General features: G+C 45.4%; 1 protein-coding gene across 5 annotated transcripts in view; it reads left to right on the top strand.

The window, feature by feature from the left end:
- Positions 1-14,295, top strand: part of LOC111871707 — a 157,054-nt gene that overhangs the window by 18,602 nt on the left and 124,157 nt on the right. For all 5 annotated transcript variants that reach the window (XM_023864979.2, XM_023864977.2, XM_033754364.1 and 2 more), the window contains 6 exons: positions 989-1,236; positions 2,141-2,335; positions 4,195-6,284; positions 6,524-6,685; positions 9,411-9,461; positions 11,314-11,372. In XM_023864979.2, coding sequence (XP_023720747.1) covers positions 1,001-1,236; positions 2,141-2,335; positions 4,195-6,284; positions 6,524-6,685; positions 9,411-9,461; positions 11,314-11,372 — 2,793 coding nt within the window. In that variant the 5' untranslated portion in view covers positions 989-1,000. The remainder of the gene's footprint in view (positions 1-988; positions 1,237-2,140; positions 2,336-4,194; positions 6,285-6,523; positions 6,686-9,410; positions 9,462-11,313; positions 11,373-14,295) is intronic.

Genomic DNA, 14,295 nt, shown 5'->3' with positions numbered 1-14,295 from the left:
GGAATAATTACCTGGGCTACTTGACGTCTTCCGGTGACGGATTCCCAGTCACGCTCTAGTACGCCGTTTCTCACAGCGAGCGATTTCCACTGGGCCCAGTAGCTTTTGTACGTGGGACTCCGATCCGCGATGTCCTGCCATTCCGGTCGTTGGCCGGACGTTGGCACAAACGAACGCTAATGATTTAACTTGGATTGGTAAAAAAGCCTAAATAAGAAGGAGCAAACAAACATGAAAATGCGAGGTGTCCAGTTCTGTAACACATGTAAATCTATACCTTAGAGAATTCTTTTATTCGGGCAATGTTTTTTATTCCGTGCTTATACCTTTGTAGAATTAAGTCCCATCCGAGCAAATCTCTTATTATTATGTCTATATTTCACCAAATGGTATATTTGTTATCGATATAAGATGAAAACATACAGTAATTATCTAATTCTGTAGAGCTGAGAAGATCCATTTTAATATTATCTTCCCAACTATGCTTAGGCTATTGCACTCTCTATTTATTTATGGATCTGTGGTCTGACAGATCACTGATGATGATGATGATGATGATGATTTGACAAAAATTCTATATGTTTTTCTATTCTCCCCATTCGTGCTACAATCCCTGTCCATCTCGTCCTCCTTGACATGATCATTCTAACTATACTTGGCGAAGAATACAAGTTATGAAGCTCCTCATTATGCAGTTTTCTCCAACCTCCTGTCGGTCAAAATATTCTCCTCAACACCCCGTTTTCAAATACCCTCAGTCTATGTTCCTCTCTTAATGTCAGAGACCAAGTTTCGCACCCATCCAAGTTCCGCTACCAAAGAGTTATTTATTAAGATATATGTTACGGAAATAGGTTGTGAGGATGGAATGTGGATGGAACTGTCTCAGGATCGTGTCCAGTGGCGGACAGTAGTATTAGCGGTGTTGAGTCTCCATGTTCAGATGTCTGCAAGATGTCTCTGACAAGCAGCCATGTTCCTTGCGCAGGCGCACATTCCCATGTTGAAGTGGACAGCGGCATACAAGAAGGCTGCTGGGGTTAAACGTTCGCCATCCGCGGGAGCGGGGGGCGGTGCTGGTGGTGGAACTGGGAGCGGTCCGTGCTACAGTATCAGACGAGCTGCGGCCAAACTTCACCTGTCCAGGAAACGGAATCGTAAGCCGTCCGTTCCAGGGTTCAACCCCCAGCAGGACAACAGTCAGCAGTGTAACCAGAGTTTTGACAAAGAGAACAGGTAAATGCGACTTGATCCCAGGTTCTGGTGACGGGGAGCGGAGGGTCGGTTGCTGTGTGAGATTATTCATTCGATTGAGCTGGTCCACGACAGATTTCGACATTGGACTCCTCCTGTGAATACGGCAAAAAAATCATCGTATTCTAAAAAAAGAAAAGTGGAAAATTTCTTCAACATCTGAGCACCCATCAGCGCTTAATTTATGTTCAGGTAATACTGTCACACGTTAGAGTGGCCATAGACGGGGTATTGGATAACTGAATGTTTTCCCACTTACTTACTTACTTACTTACTTACTTACTAAGGGAGCTGAGCCCTTCTTGAGGAGCCGCCAATTCTGCAGCTACTCAAGAATTTCCCAGCAATTTATGGAACCCGAAGGTTCATTACCGTATTCAGAAGAGCTCTCAACTGGTTTCTACCCTGAGCCAGATCAATCCAATCCATACTATCCCATCCTATCTATCTAATATCCATTTTAATATTGTCCACCCACCTACGACTTGGTCTTCCTAGTGGTCTCTATCCGTCTGGCTTTTTAACCAATATCCTATATAATTTCCTCGTCTCCCCATTCGTACTGCATGCCCTGACCACCTCATGCTCCTTGAATTTCTTGCCCACTTACAAACTTAACTACAAATAACTATAACAATTTCGTTAATTCCCACACTTTACAAATCACCGCACGCAAAGTCTTTTCCAGCCAGCTGTGTCCTCACTAGGCGCTTCCTTGTAACGGCTTCTAACAATGGCTATTCTTCTGCTTCCGCCCTCATGTCCTCTCCGAAGCGCCGCCATTTCTCTCCCAAGCCACACAGTGCCCGTCAGTCCTCCCATGACTTGCCCTTTCACCGCTCTTTCTGCTACTGTGTGTGCACGGCGCTCCTTTATGCCGTTTCAGGACCCGTGACCAGAACAAGCAACATGGCAGCATGTCTCCCAGAACACGTGACAGCGTCTACATGCGGCTGGACGCCATACCGGCAGCGTTACGCGATGTCAGTAACCACTACCAGACGTCTCCCGCGGGCACCTCCCCAGCGCCACCTGTCGTCACAAGAAACAAGAGCCGACCCCGGAAGTTCCCTTCTGTTAGGTCAGTCGCCCCCTTGTGGGCAAGCCCTGCTTCAGAATTTAGATTACATTGGTCAGGGTTCGAGTCCTGTGCTGCGTAGATTCATTGTAATTCCCACGAGAGTAACCATTAATGGGAGTAGCAAATCTGAACTTATCCCTTTGCTTAGTAAATTAATTACCACGCCATGAAGACGTATGAGGGAATGGAAGTATAGCTCCAGTATTCTTGACCTTGCCACCAGATGGAGGTGAGTGGTCGGCTTCACGCCGCCTGCCGCTTTAACGCTAAAGAAAGAGCCCCCCGTTACCCTTTGGATAGGGAGCTGGGTGGGCCCCAGGGCCGGTCTGGACGCTATGGAGAAGAGAAGAAACTTGTCTCCGCCGGGAATCGAACCCGGGCCGTCCACACCATAGCCCTTCGCCATACGGACTGAGCTATCCCGGCTCGTTAGTAGTAGTAGTAAACAGCAACAGTAGCAGCAGTCAGTGATTATTCTGTACGTTATATTAATTCTGTCAAAGCTCCGTATGCCTCGGTTGACTGCAACAGCCTTGAGTTGGCAGAATGAAAATAACTCGAAAATGTTGAATGAAAAACAAAATTTACAACTCTATGTTTTAATCTATTTGTTCAGTTTGACCTTTCCTGCTTAATGAAATTTAGAACATAGAGGTTATTCATGAGTCCGTGAAACATTTTGAAAATTTACAATAAATAAACTACGCAACGGATACCAAATTTTATTGCTCTGAAACAGAGATAAACTCACCAAATTTGTTTCATATAGTTCACAGATGCTCAATGTGTCCACTTTGCTGATACGACAGACATTTATGCAATAATCCATTTGGTCCCACACCCGTGTCAGCATATCACGGTCGAGCAGAGCCACAGCAACGCTGATACGGTTACGAAGATCCCTGAGATTAGCAGGCAGCGGCGGCTTTCAAAAAAACTTGGAGAGATTCATTCTCTATCGGCGTAAGAATTACCATGATCAGATGCATAGTTTATTTGTTGTGAATAATATTCCAGACGACTACATCTGGACGGTATATTTCAGTTTAATGTTACTGCGCATGATCGTAGTGTTCACGTGTCCACTGTGTTAGTTAGGGGCTTCCCCGAATTCACAGTAAGGAGCATGTGAACCACAATCTCCACCTCCTCGCGCTCCACTCGGCGTGCCAACACTACTGACGAGTATAAATGTCAGTTCCGTGATATTTTAGCAGGAATTCAATTTCCTTTGGGGGGGGGCATTCCTTGCATAATCGTAGCTAACTCTTTATATTTATTTGATTTATTTTTATGTTTTATATGCTTGCCTGTAATAGGCCAGTGCTATTAGGAAGCACTGTAATAAATTAATTGGTATTATTATTATTATTATTATTATACAAAAGAATGGATGGAGAATGTCTTACACAGTTGGAATTCCTTTACCGATTTAAGGAACGACGGCACTCAGGAAGACCAAAGCGACGATGTAGAAACAAAGCTTATGATGGAATTCATCCTAACAGGCCATTGAGTCACGTAAATTTCATTATTTTTATAATAATGATGTAACGTCAATATATTTGACAGTATTTGTTTAACGCCAGTTTTCTGATTAATTTGGTTATATTCAGTATTATAATGAACTTATGCTTGTTCTGCAGTAGAATGTCTCTCGTGTGTGTATTTGCCATGCTTGTATCTGTGTTGCTTCCTGTACTTTTGGTTTATGTGATTGTACTCTGCAATGAATTCCTACACTTGTTCACATATCACGTGAAAGTAAGGAACTAAACTTGATTACTATTCATGTTATTACAGAAATGAAATTACTCTTTCGGCCAGTCTGTTTTATAGCTTGTTGCACGAACTTTCAGATATCCAAATGGAGCTGACGTCGGAGAGACCGTAAATGTTTCACAAGAACACTCTTTAGAAGCATTTCCTGTACGTCCTCACAGTTGCATGTCTTGTCAAGAAGAAGAATCATCAGAGTTCAGAATACGAAGTGCGGACTTTCCTCTCAGTCCCGGAACCACGGGCGACAGGCTGTCCCACACTCCTGCTTACAACAACACTTCTGGAACAAGAACCCACTCAACTCTGCACATAGAATATTCTCCATGTCCTATAAGGACGACTAGAAGTCTCGTGGCACTTAGACGTCGTGTAACTGAGGTCTTTGTTCAGTCGTACCACAGCGTCGGGACGCTTCATCATCCTCAAAAGAGTCATGACAATCCAATCTACTTTGCTCTAGCCCAACACAGAAGTTTGCCATATCCGATTTCCCTCAATACAGAGACAAATTCAGATTTCACCAATCGTGATTTAGAAAATTCTCCACACGGACGCTGTGCTGATGGCGTTCCCTTCAAGTTGAGGCGGAAAGATCCCAGTTTGTGTTTTACTGAAGAAGTTAATGGCACAGACAAGGACAAAGAAAAAGGGCACACCAATTTAGAGGACATGAGTGGCCCTAAGGAACCTCTTTCTAATAATTTTCCCCTTTCTCCATTGTCACGTAACATGGCTTCCTTAAGATTAAGCAGTGGGCCAAGAGACTGCTCCCTCCTGCCACCTGCCCCACGTATCACCCCACCATCTCCATTCCTAAACTCCACAACGTTCGTGTCCAATCTCATCTCAACAAGCCAGAATCAACTGGCACAGGTACATAATCACGACGTGACGGATCCTAGGTTCTTAAGCTACTACTCGATACTCAGTTCGGCTGGCGTTCCTGTCAAGACTTCGGAACCAAACACCATAAGCTGCTCTTCAGAACGTAACCAAGAGAGTCCACACACACCAACCACTCAAGGTCCGGTTAAAAGAGTCCTATGTTACCCTGAAGAAAGTCCTGTGAAGAAGACAGATGCGTCTCAAGAAGTGGATAGAGAATTGACGAAGAGACCTTCGCTGAGGAGAGCCAGAACTGGGACTTCAAACAGTGAAGAGGGTCCCCCCGTGAAAGTTCAGTCTATAGTTCCATCCAGTGGCCATTTAAGGGCCTCCTATCACGAAAGTAAACCGATTTCAGAGGAGAGAGAAGCATACTACAGGTCCAGTTCCCCAAATGTAAGGACTGCAAGACGTAGTGTAAAAATAAACCGCTCGAGAAATAGCTTGAGACGAAGCTCAAACCTCATTGGTAGAGAAGACAAAGACGCGGAACTGAAGGGTGCTGGACGCAGAGTATTAGCTAGTGATAACGCGGTCTGTGATAGCACATGCAGTGACGAAAAGTCTCCCTATTTTGATTTGTATCCAGAGGAAGAATCGATGCTCAGACGACAAGGAGGTTTTCGGCGACGGCAAAGATCGGTTTTCAGGAGCGCTGTCACTAGTGATTCTTGTCTATTGAACATTCCGGACAGAATTAGAGACAAGTTCCCTGGACTTACGCTCCCAAACGGGATTCCCAGCCCTTTTAGTCCACAAGACACAAGCATCTGGTGGTCTCGTGATCATCAGGTTAGTATTTCAGATAACAGCAAGACTTGTGACATGTCGTGCCATCTCGTTGGGTTGCCAGAAGCTGATTCACTGCGAACTTCTAGTCACCAAGATATCTTCAGGCCAACTTCTTCTAACATGATTGGTCCCGTGAACGGTTGCTCAGATATGCGTCCAAGGTTTGGTCTCACGTTATCTAAAGGAATCCCAAGTCCACCGAGCCCATCAAATGGTGACGATGACCAATATTGTTCCTCAGTCGGTATTGCAGGAATCCAACCACTTTCGACGTCCCCTGTTCCACCGGCAGATAATAGTGTAGTTATGTGTAGACAGAAGAAAGGAACAACTGATGAAAACAGCTCGCCATTTTCCGACGACACATGGAACTCACACAACCATCAATTCGTGAAGATGCCGCGTTTTGCTGACGGACAGTTGCTGAAAGGTGCCACACCAGTACGAGGCGAATGCGATATGGAGGATGAGCAGCTGGACTCCTCTAGTGGTAAGTGCGCCGTGAAACTTTGCTTCACACTTCGGAACCTTAGATTAGTGTATAGGCTTCTGGAAGAATCAGTTTAAACGTCAGAGAAAACACAATGTATACCCATCACAAAGAAATGATGACTGTTTTTTGTGAACGCTTGTGTTCAAACTGCAGATTTCGTTTATATTACAGCAGGTGGTGCCTATATTTGCCAGGTTCTGAAGATTGTACTGACATTGTCTTATCTACCACCATAGCGCCTCCTGTCGACCCAAGCCCCATGGCCCTCGTGGAGCGTCGATCTCGATCCCGACGCTGCTTGCTTTTCGCGTCGCCAAGTGGGGCGCCGAAAGCCAGGAGAATAGCTGCAGTCAGGTCCACTTCCTGGAGAATGCCCAGGGATTCCTGTCACTACAGAGGTGAGCTTTAATTGTCACCACATGGCATGTTACATCCGAACAGTCGGTCAGTAAGTTAGCTGTCTTTATCGAAACCGGATGATGGTTCTCACAGCGGTCACTATGGAGAATGATATTGGGGCGTATTTGCTCTATGCAGGAATTGTTGAGCCTCAGAGGGCTCGAGGCACGCGCGCGCAATGGGAGAGTTGCGGATTGTATTGGCGCGTTGCTAGGCGACAGCTCTGTGAACGCATGAATTGCGCAACAGTGAGTAGGGGGCACGCGACCTCTGCGTTTCCGCAAGTGACGTCACCTCCACAGAGTCCGTTGCTACGGACCACTCGGTAAACACCTCTTCCAAGCTAGGCAATAAAGTCACACAGCAACAGTTGTAGCTATCAGGTAACTGGCTTTCTAGTGAGTCCGTACTGCGACCGTTGCTATGCGATCGCTCGGTAAACACATTCGAACAATATAGGCTGTTTTCTGCGTGGTCAGTGCGGAGGCTATATAATACCAAGGAAAATGCAACGAGGGGTGCCACAAGGTTCGGTCCTGTCCCCTACTCTTTTCAATTTGTACATAAATGATGCCCCCCAAACACATGGCGTTCAACTAGTCCTCTTTGCAGATGACACTTCTCTGTATGCGACAGATCGCAAGGATGGATTTGTTGTTAGGAAACTCCAGCGCGGTCTCAGCTCAGTGGAGACCTGGTGTGAGCGCTGGAATATCAAATTTAATGAAGAGAAGACTGAGGGGATGTACTCTCGCAGTCGTCGTCCGCCTATGTCTCATCTTACATTGAATGGAAGATATATTCCATTTGTAAATGGTGTAAAACATCTCGTCCTAAGCGACGCATCACCTCCAAAAAGTGGCTTCCGACGCTAACACAATTTTCTCATTGCCACTTGGCTGGACTCGAGCCGAGTTCCTCACCCGTACGTCGAATGTAGGCATTCACGCAATCCTATTTAATGAATCGCCCCATCAGGAAGCCACAACCCAAGGACATACTCCGACCGGCTTGGCCCCATCTCGACTCGACTTCTAGTGGCAGGAATTGCCTTGTGCTCAGGTTACCTGCTCCAAACCCCACAAAAACAAAAGAATTCCTAGCCCTGCGGCATTCTCGCTTACTTCAAGCAGAACTAGTAGATCAGAATTTCATCAAAGATCAAAGATGTATATAATTGCAGACTGCTACAGTTACCAGTAACGTCTAGTGTTCTCTGGCAAGACGGAAGGAATGGTAATCATGAAGTCTTTGCTACAAATCGATATTTCGTTCCATGCAGGGCGTCGAAATTTATGAAGTTCGGAATCGGTTCGCCACATTTATGCAGAGGAATCTCATATAGCATCTGAAGATTTGAGTCTTCCCAGATGCATCGCACTGTACTGTCATAGTGACGTTTCGGAGTAACCTGCTGCCTGTGTCTTCATGGGAGGGAGAAATCCTTCTACCCTGAAGATAGAGGAAGAGCTTCCACAAGAAGCCTCCCTACCTGTCTACCAAATGACACGGCGTCATATACCAGAAAACCCATTAACTTCATTTCCTCTTTCATCATAACCTCAGAATTCGTAATAAGAAAGTTTGATCACAATCAGTCCTGTGCTTCTCGGATAACGAAGGGATCGAGCGTAAAACTCGCATTTCCCTTAAATTCGCATGAACAAACTGGCACGTGCTTTAGCATGCACGAGTTACCTAGACTAGATCAACTTGAGAAAAATACTCTCACGATTTAGAGGTGTGTGACTATAGACGGGGTATGGATTGGATATTGTATTTATTGACCACTTATACACGTTACTTTGAACTACAAATAGTCACAGCGCTGTTCCTAATTACAGAGCCGTTGTCTAGCAAGGGCCTTTGTAATGAGACTGTACAAGGAAGGTTATTAATGGGTTTTGTTAGGTTGCACAAAGAACGTTGAACAATTATCGGCAACTTTTTTCCCAAAACGGTACCTCCGAAACGACTGCAGTACTGCACAAATTCACAGGGTGAACCCCTGGGCAAGCTTTGGAGTCAGTAACAGCACCTTATGGTCCGTCTTCCTTCCCATAAAAATTACCATAACAGGGCAGTAACAACTCCTCTGGCTACCGGCCGGGAGGTCGAGGGTTCGGAGTTTGGGTCTAAGTAGGGGCAAAATTTTTCTCCTCTCCAGGTCGTCCATGCCTGTCCTGGTGCCACCAACGAACTTCCTATCTAGTGGCTACCGAAAACTCTTTCCCCGGGGGTAAATCAGCTGGGGCGTGAAGCTCACCAGTCACCTCTAACTAGTGCCATAATACATGGATCTATACATCCACTCCTCCATGCGTTTTCATGACGTAGTTTTAAGCACAGGAACAACTCTTAACGATACTCTACCCACTTCGCCGTGCTTATGCGGCAACTTCTCCGACAGCTGTGTTAGGCGGGTCACACTACACAGGCGTTTTCTTTCCTGAACTGTACCGTCACAGACAAACGGAAGAACGAAACGAGAATGCGAAACTTACCGTAGCGTCTCTCGTAACGTTCTGGGTTCGTATCGCCGAGCGGCTTGTCCTAGACTCGTATTCCGGAGTGCCAGATTCGAAAACATTTAGTAAGAAAGCATGTAAATAAATAGACGAATAAATGAATACATGCGCAATTTAATGAATGGGTATGTAAATATGTAAATAATTGAATCAATTAATGTAATGTAACGTTGTCTCTCTTGTGCTCATGTTTCAGGTGAATTAACCCTGTCAGTGTATGGCAACGGCTGTCGTCTTACGATTCACGGTGAGTCAGCACGCAGATCAGATCTCTTACTGAGAGAGCGCTACTTGACAAAACGCATCCTTTAACTATTTTTATCCGGCTCTCGAAAGTTCTATGTTGGTCATCGTTACACACGAAGGCTTACACTTGCGAACATTTCTCTCATATTTACTGGAAGACATATCCATTGAGACAAATCCTTCTTGAGAAATTCAGCTAATCAAATAATTCCCCGCCTTCAGTGTCCCCCCTTCTCCCAAGATTCATTGCTGTATTGACAACAGCCAAGGCTGGCTGGATTTATAAGCCAATGAAACGTCGACAAAACCACTCTTTAAGTTCCTTTGTAATAATATTTTCGCGTAACGTGGCAAGAAATTGTGAGTTCCGGATTACACGAAAATGGGTATTGGTAACTGCTTCTTTACAATTACGGTTTCGATCGCTCTGAACTAATGCCTTCCAGGCGATGCGACCTAATTAGTCGTCTCTCACATTTCGCCTTCAGCGGTTATGCCCTTACACCGCTGTTCTTCTCTGACCTCTGCTCTGCGTCTTGGTCTTCTCGTATCTCCTCCGCGGATCTGAATTGCCTTGTCCTCTCAAAGTCAAAGCCACATTGCGACTGACGGCCGGTCAGCCAGTCAGTCTGTAAGACAGTCTTGGTTCCGAGCCTCATCTGGGGCTCATGACCAGATATTTATTACTGTTTGACAGTTACGGTTTTGTTTTTGTGAGGCACCCTCTCTGACGAGAGAACGAGTCTTTTTGTATATGCTGCTGGTCCTTACCATCCCAGTCTTTCTTGTGTCCGAGTCCCTTGGGACTCTTCACCATATTTTACTGTCTCAAATTTGATACTTCACTTTTCATCGCCCCTTTCGACTCGCAGGGTCACGGTGGAGGTATTCAACCCCACCTCCACACGGGGTACACTGGTCCTCTGTTCTTTTGTTCTATACTCGGACGGAATAGAAGACACCTTGTCGCACCCTGTAGTTTCCCGGTTCCTGCGAACCCCACTGTTAGGGTTTCGACGCAGCGTGTCCGTTGCTGTGGAAACTCAACAATTCTATCTCTGTTGTCTAAGCAGTTCCTTAGGTACTTGTCTTTCCTTGTATACGTTGTCTCTGAAGCACGCTTTCCCACTGCAGCCGTTGCGCAGCGATGGACGTCATATATTCCGCCTTTTGGGCGGCACGCCACAATAATAAGCCTTGGTTCCTGAAGTAGTATCTTGCCCTGAATATTTCCGACTACATTTCGCAATTATTTCTTATCTTCATTGCTTGTGCTACATGACCAACCCATTTCATCATTCTTTTTGCAGATCCTGATGTTTTCAGATGCTTCAATTTACAGGCTTCTTCATTCCAAGTAAAACATTGAATGGCGACCCGTTTAGGTGCAGAACAGAGGTAAAATTTCTGTTTCGGTTAAGTCTCTGTTTTATGCCGAGTGTTGTATTGTATTTCGACTATGAATTTTCAAAACCGACACCCCTCTTGTGGTCCGAACAGTATAGTTCTAACAAAATGTAAGGCGTTATAACCACAAAGGCAGTATTCTTTATAGTGATCGCCTTTACAACCACGAATTTTCAATTTAAATGTAACCAACCACGCATCTTCAATTTAAATGTAACAAATCGATATATATATATATATATATATATATGTGTGTGTGTGTGTGTGTGTATAAGGTGATACGAAAGTCCTCTCCGTGTCAGTTGCAACGAGTTCGCAGGAACCGTCAACAGAGGCGCAACTTGACGGCTTTTCGATGCCAGTAAACACAATCTAATGCCGCATTATAATTGTTAGATGAGTTAATAAATCGCGTTTCACTTCACAAATATCCTGTTTTGTTCCAGTTATCAGCGGGAGAAACCTACAGAAAGCCGGAGGAAAACCATGTAATGCGTACGTGAAGGTGAGTTCTCTAATAATAGTTTGAACTGCTGGGAAGAACTTCCCAACTGGAAAACTGAATATATACAATATGTCCTATACCCAGTTTCTAACCTGATGTTTCTGCTTTGAAACTGGCCTTGTATGTTGTCACAGATTTCAGTGTCTCTTTCTGTTGGTACTGTGGTCCCAGAAGAGCCCATTTTATGTACCTGTCCCTGGTGACAGATGGCTGAAGCACTCTAAACATGGACCCCCCCCCCGAACTCTGGCACTGCTTGGGATTTGGGAATAAATGGAGATAAGAAGCGATTGGGTTCCGTGGTCCTGGGCTCCATTCTGGGGAGGAAGAGGCACTATAGAGGATGAAGCATAGTTTGCATGGCCAAGATGGCCATTTCTTTTGTCACTCACTGTCAGGAGTAATGTGGCAGTTGTCAGAATGTGCAAGATGTTTAAATTTTACATGTCATTAAATGTATATATAATTTGTACAAGGCCTCTCTCAGTCCAGGGTCAGTACAGCAGCAGTGTAACCGTACGTCCCTCGCCAAAATTATTCAATTAAGGGCATGACCAATTGAGGCATTGTTTCACACCATGAGAGCCGCTCCTCCGGCGAGATACCATCCCGGGACCGTCTAGGTTTAATTCAACTATTGTCCTCCTTAGGCTTAGGGTGCCACTGTTGTTCCTAACGTCGCCAGTTCGCTCCTAGTGTCATAAACCCATGAACTGACCTTGTGCGAGACCGGCCAGGAGGGGTCTTGGGTTCCTTGCTCGTGTGTCTTGAAGACCCAAAAAGGTTTACGATGAGCATCTCGAAAAATAGGAATGTAGGACAGATGTCGGGCTCGACCACTGGCTTTCTCTTTTTATTTCTCTTGCTTTGTTTTATGCCCACTGCGGACTTGTAAAGAGAGGGCAGTCGGTTATAGGGAGCGGAGGGGGACGGGTGTTGAAATGTGGACAGAGAACAGAGAAGTGTTTTACAGTAGGGGTACTGAGTAGGATGGACAGAGCGGCTAGCTCGGAGGACTAATGTAAAGATGGATCACTGTACGAAATTTTAAATTAAGACTGCGATACACGGTGTGTTCTGGAGACCCCGTAATTCATGAACCCCGAAATGTGTTCCAGTCCCATACCCGAAGCACCCATATCCCTGAGGTAAAGAACTCATCTCGAACAATAGTCGTGGCAGCTGTATAGCGGGACGTGGCTATAGTAGCTCCTGCTACAACAGCAGTCTAGTCAATTGAACGGTCATACGCTTGACCGCCGTCAAGTTTAAGCCTCTTATATAGACTTCGGGCAGGGGTTTTGCAGCCTTCATATTGTTATCGAACAAGACTGTGTCGGAGGTGAAGCCGTGATTGGATGAGTAGGGAAGCGAGATGCTAACCAATAGGAAACGACCACGTGATTAGTGAAGAGAGATACAGAATACTGTGGTGACCGGTTGGCCCCGACAACGGGTGGTGGGAAGCGTGTCACCGTGTTTGTCACAACATGATGAAAGATTTGTCTTTCTTTTCTTTTCTTGTTTCCTCTTTATTTAATCTTCTTACGTTTATTCCCCCACTTAGGTACCAAACAGAGTGGGTGGGTCAGAGGCGGGAGAGGTGATACCAGCTTTTACTCAGTCCGTATTCACATAACTTATCATTTCGATGGATTCCCGAGTGACGCACAAGCGGTAACTCCGGATGCGCGCAGGTCTCTGCTATATCGTCAAACTAATAAATGCTAACTTTAATTTGACTTTTCCGTCCAGAGTGGCTTAATTCCTTAAAGAGATAAAACTGTGCGAGGCGGCGAATCTGACGTCGCGTACTCACGGTTCCTCCTCTGTATGCCGGCGCTCGAGTACTCTGCTAACCACGTGACCTGTGACGCAAGCAACCGGAATCCGTCTGTGGCGCACCGCCGTGGTATCGATCCAGTGGCTACAGCGTACAGCCTCTCGTCTTAACTGCACTGTGGGGGGGGGGGCTCCACACGTCACGTCCAGTTGGGCCGGATGGCACATCTCTTCCGGAGATCTCACGTGGTGATGTTTTACGTATTTCGGGGGAGGGGGCATATCCCATCCCGGAAGGAAATGCTATTATTTGGGCTGAATTATTTCATGACTTATCTCAGTTCCTCCTGGCAATTACGAGTACCTCTGATGACGTTTTTCGTGGCTTTCACTCATCACCTCTATGAAACTGTCTGGGTTTCTCGCAAATTATTTGAAATATTCTATCGACCAGTCATTCAGCGCTCTATCCATCCATCCATCCATCTTTCCATCCATCCATCTATCCATCCATCCATCCATCCATCCATAATCCATCCATCCATCATCAATCCATCCATCCATCTATCAATCAATCCATCCATCCATCCATCTATCCATAATCCATCCATCCGTCTATCCATAATCCATCCATCCATCTATCCATAATCCATCCATCCATCTATAATCCATCCATCCATCCATCCATACATATATCCATAATCGATCCAGCCATCCATCCATAATCCATCCATCATCAATCCATCCATCCATCATCCATCATCAACCCACCTATCTATCCATCCACCCATCCATCCATCCTTCCATCCATCCATCTATCTATCCATCCATCCATCCATCCATAATCCATCCATCCATCATCAATCCATCCATCCATCTATCAATCAATCCATCCATCCATCCATCTATCCATAATCCATCCATCCGTCTATCCATAATCCATCCATCCATCTATCCATAATCCATCCATCCATCTATAATCCATCCATCCATCCATCCATCCATACATATATCCATAATCCATCCAGCCATCCATCCATAATCCATCCATCATCAATCCATCTATCTAATCATCCATCCATCCATCCATCCATCCATCCATAATCCATCCATCCATCCATCCATCTATCCATAATCCATC

Source organism: Cryptotermes secundus, unplaced genomic scaffold (assembly GCF_002891405.2).
Source record: "Cryptotermes secundus unplaced genomic scaffold, Csec_1.0 scaffold349, whole genome shotgun sequence".
Lineage (NCBI taxonomy): Eukaryota > Metazoa > Arthropoda > Insecta > Blattodea > Kalotermitidae > Cryptotermes > Cryptotermes secundus.
The sequence above is the reverse complement of the archived record's forward strand: the minus strand, read 5'-3'. Positions and strand labels throughout refer to the sequence as shown.